The sequence below is a fragment of the Penaeus monodon genome, chromosome 23, assembly GCF_015228065.2.
Source record: "Penaeus monodon isolate SGIC_2016 chromosome 23, NSTDA_Pmon_1, whole genome shotgun sequence".
In the NCBI taxonomy this organism is placed as follows: Eukaryota; Metazoa; Arthropoda; class Malacostraca; order Decapoda; family Penaeidae; genus Penaeus; species Penaeus monodon.
The window spans coordinates 16,283,372-16,284,250 of NC_051408.1; the positions used below are offsets into that span (position 1 = coordinate 16,283,372).

The 879-nt window shown below is 35.6% G+C and overlaps 1 protein-coding gene across 1 annotated transcript in view; it reads right to left on the bottom strand.

Moving 5' to 3' along the window:
* LOC119588153 (Down syndrome cell adhesion molecule-like protein Dscam2) overlaps positions 1-879 on the bottom strand; it is a 164,747-nt gene that overhangs the window by 90,852 nt on the left and 73,016 nt on the right. The window contains 1 exon segment of the mRNA XM_037936858.1: positions 663-780. Coding sequence (XP_037792786.1) covers positions 663-780 — 118 coding nt within the window.

Below are 879 nucleotides of genomic sequence, written 5' to 3' on the forward strand. Positions count from 1 at the left end.
GATTATATATTGGTCTGGGGCCACAGACTGAAAAAGGTTGGTGAACCACTGGTCTAAGCCATCGGCAAAAGTCTACGGCATTAACTAATCGCATTTAACATACCACACCAAAAAATATGATATGGATAGAAGTTTACAATTATAGCGGGCAACATTTAGCATAAAACTATGATCAAGATTAAATCTGCGTCATATCCACCAGCATTTAACATCTCTCACCAGAGAATCATTACATTCTCTACAGAATATCCAAACGATCAACTTTACCATTTAGTCTGGGCACCCAAAGTCAATATCTCTCACGTGTAAATCAATATATTCTAGGTAGAAATCTATAATTATAGCTTCTCACATTTGATATACAGCATAAAAAAACATTTTATATTACGAATCTGAATTTTCATTGTCCATGCAAAAGTCTACGGTTAAACAACCCACATTTAACTAGATATAATTTTGGCAAAAGTCTTCGGATACGGATACAGAAACCCGCATTTTTAAAACTCTTTATAACTTTATAACCTTATATAACCATATATAGCTTTATATTTATACATAACTAGCTTCATAACTATACTTAACTACTTTATAAGTCTATATAACTATATATAACCACATATAGCTTTATCATAAACCCCATTAAGCTGTGGTTCAGTGCTTACCTAATACTGGGCAAAGGGTGTCCTCGAGCAACGCAAGGCAGTAGGATGTCCTCTCTCGTCCACGGTCGAACTATGTCCCGGCGGAGGAGCAGCTGAGGTCGACTTAGCATTGTCTCGCCTGAGGGAAAAAAGGTGTGTAATGCTAGTTTAGAATGACGAAAGGGTAATGTACATTTATTTACCACGAAACAAAATGAAGAAGAAAAAAATTGAAAGA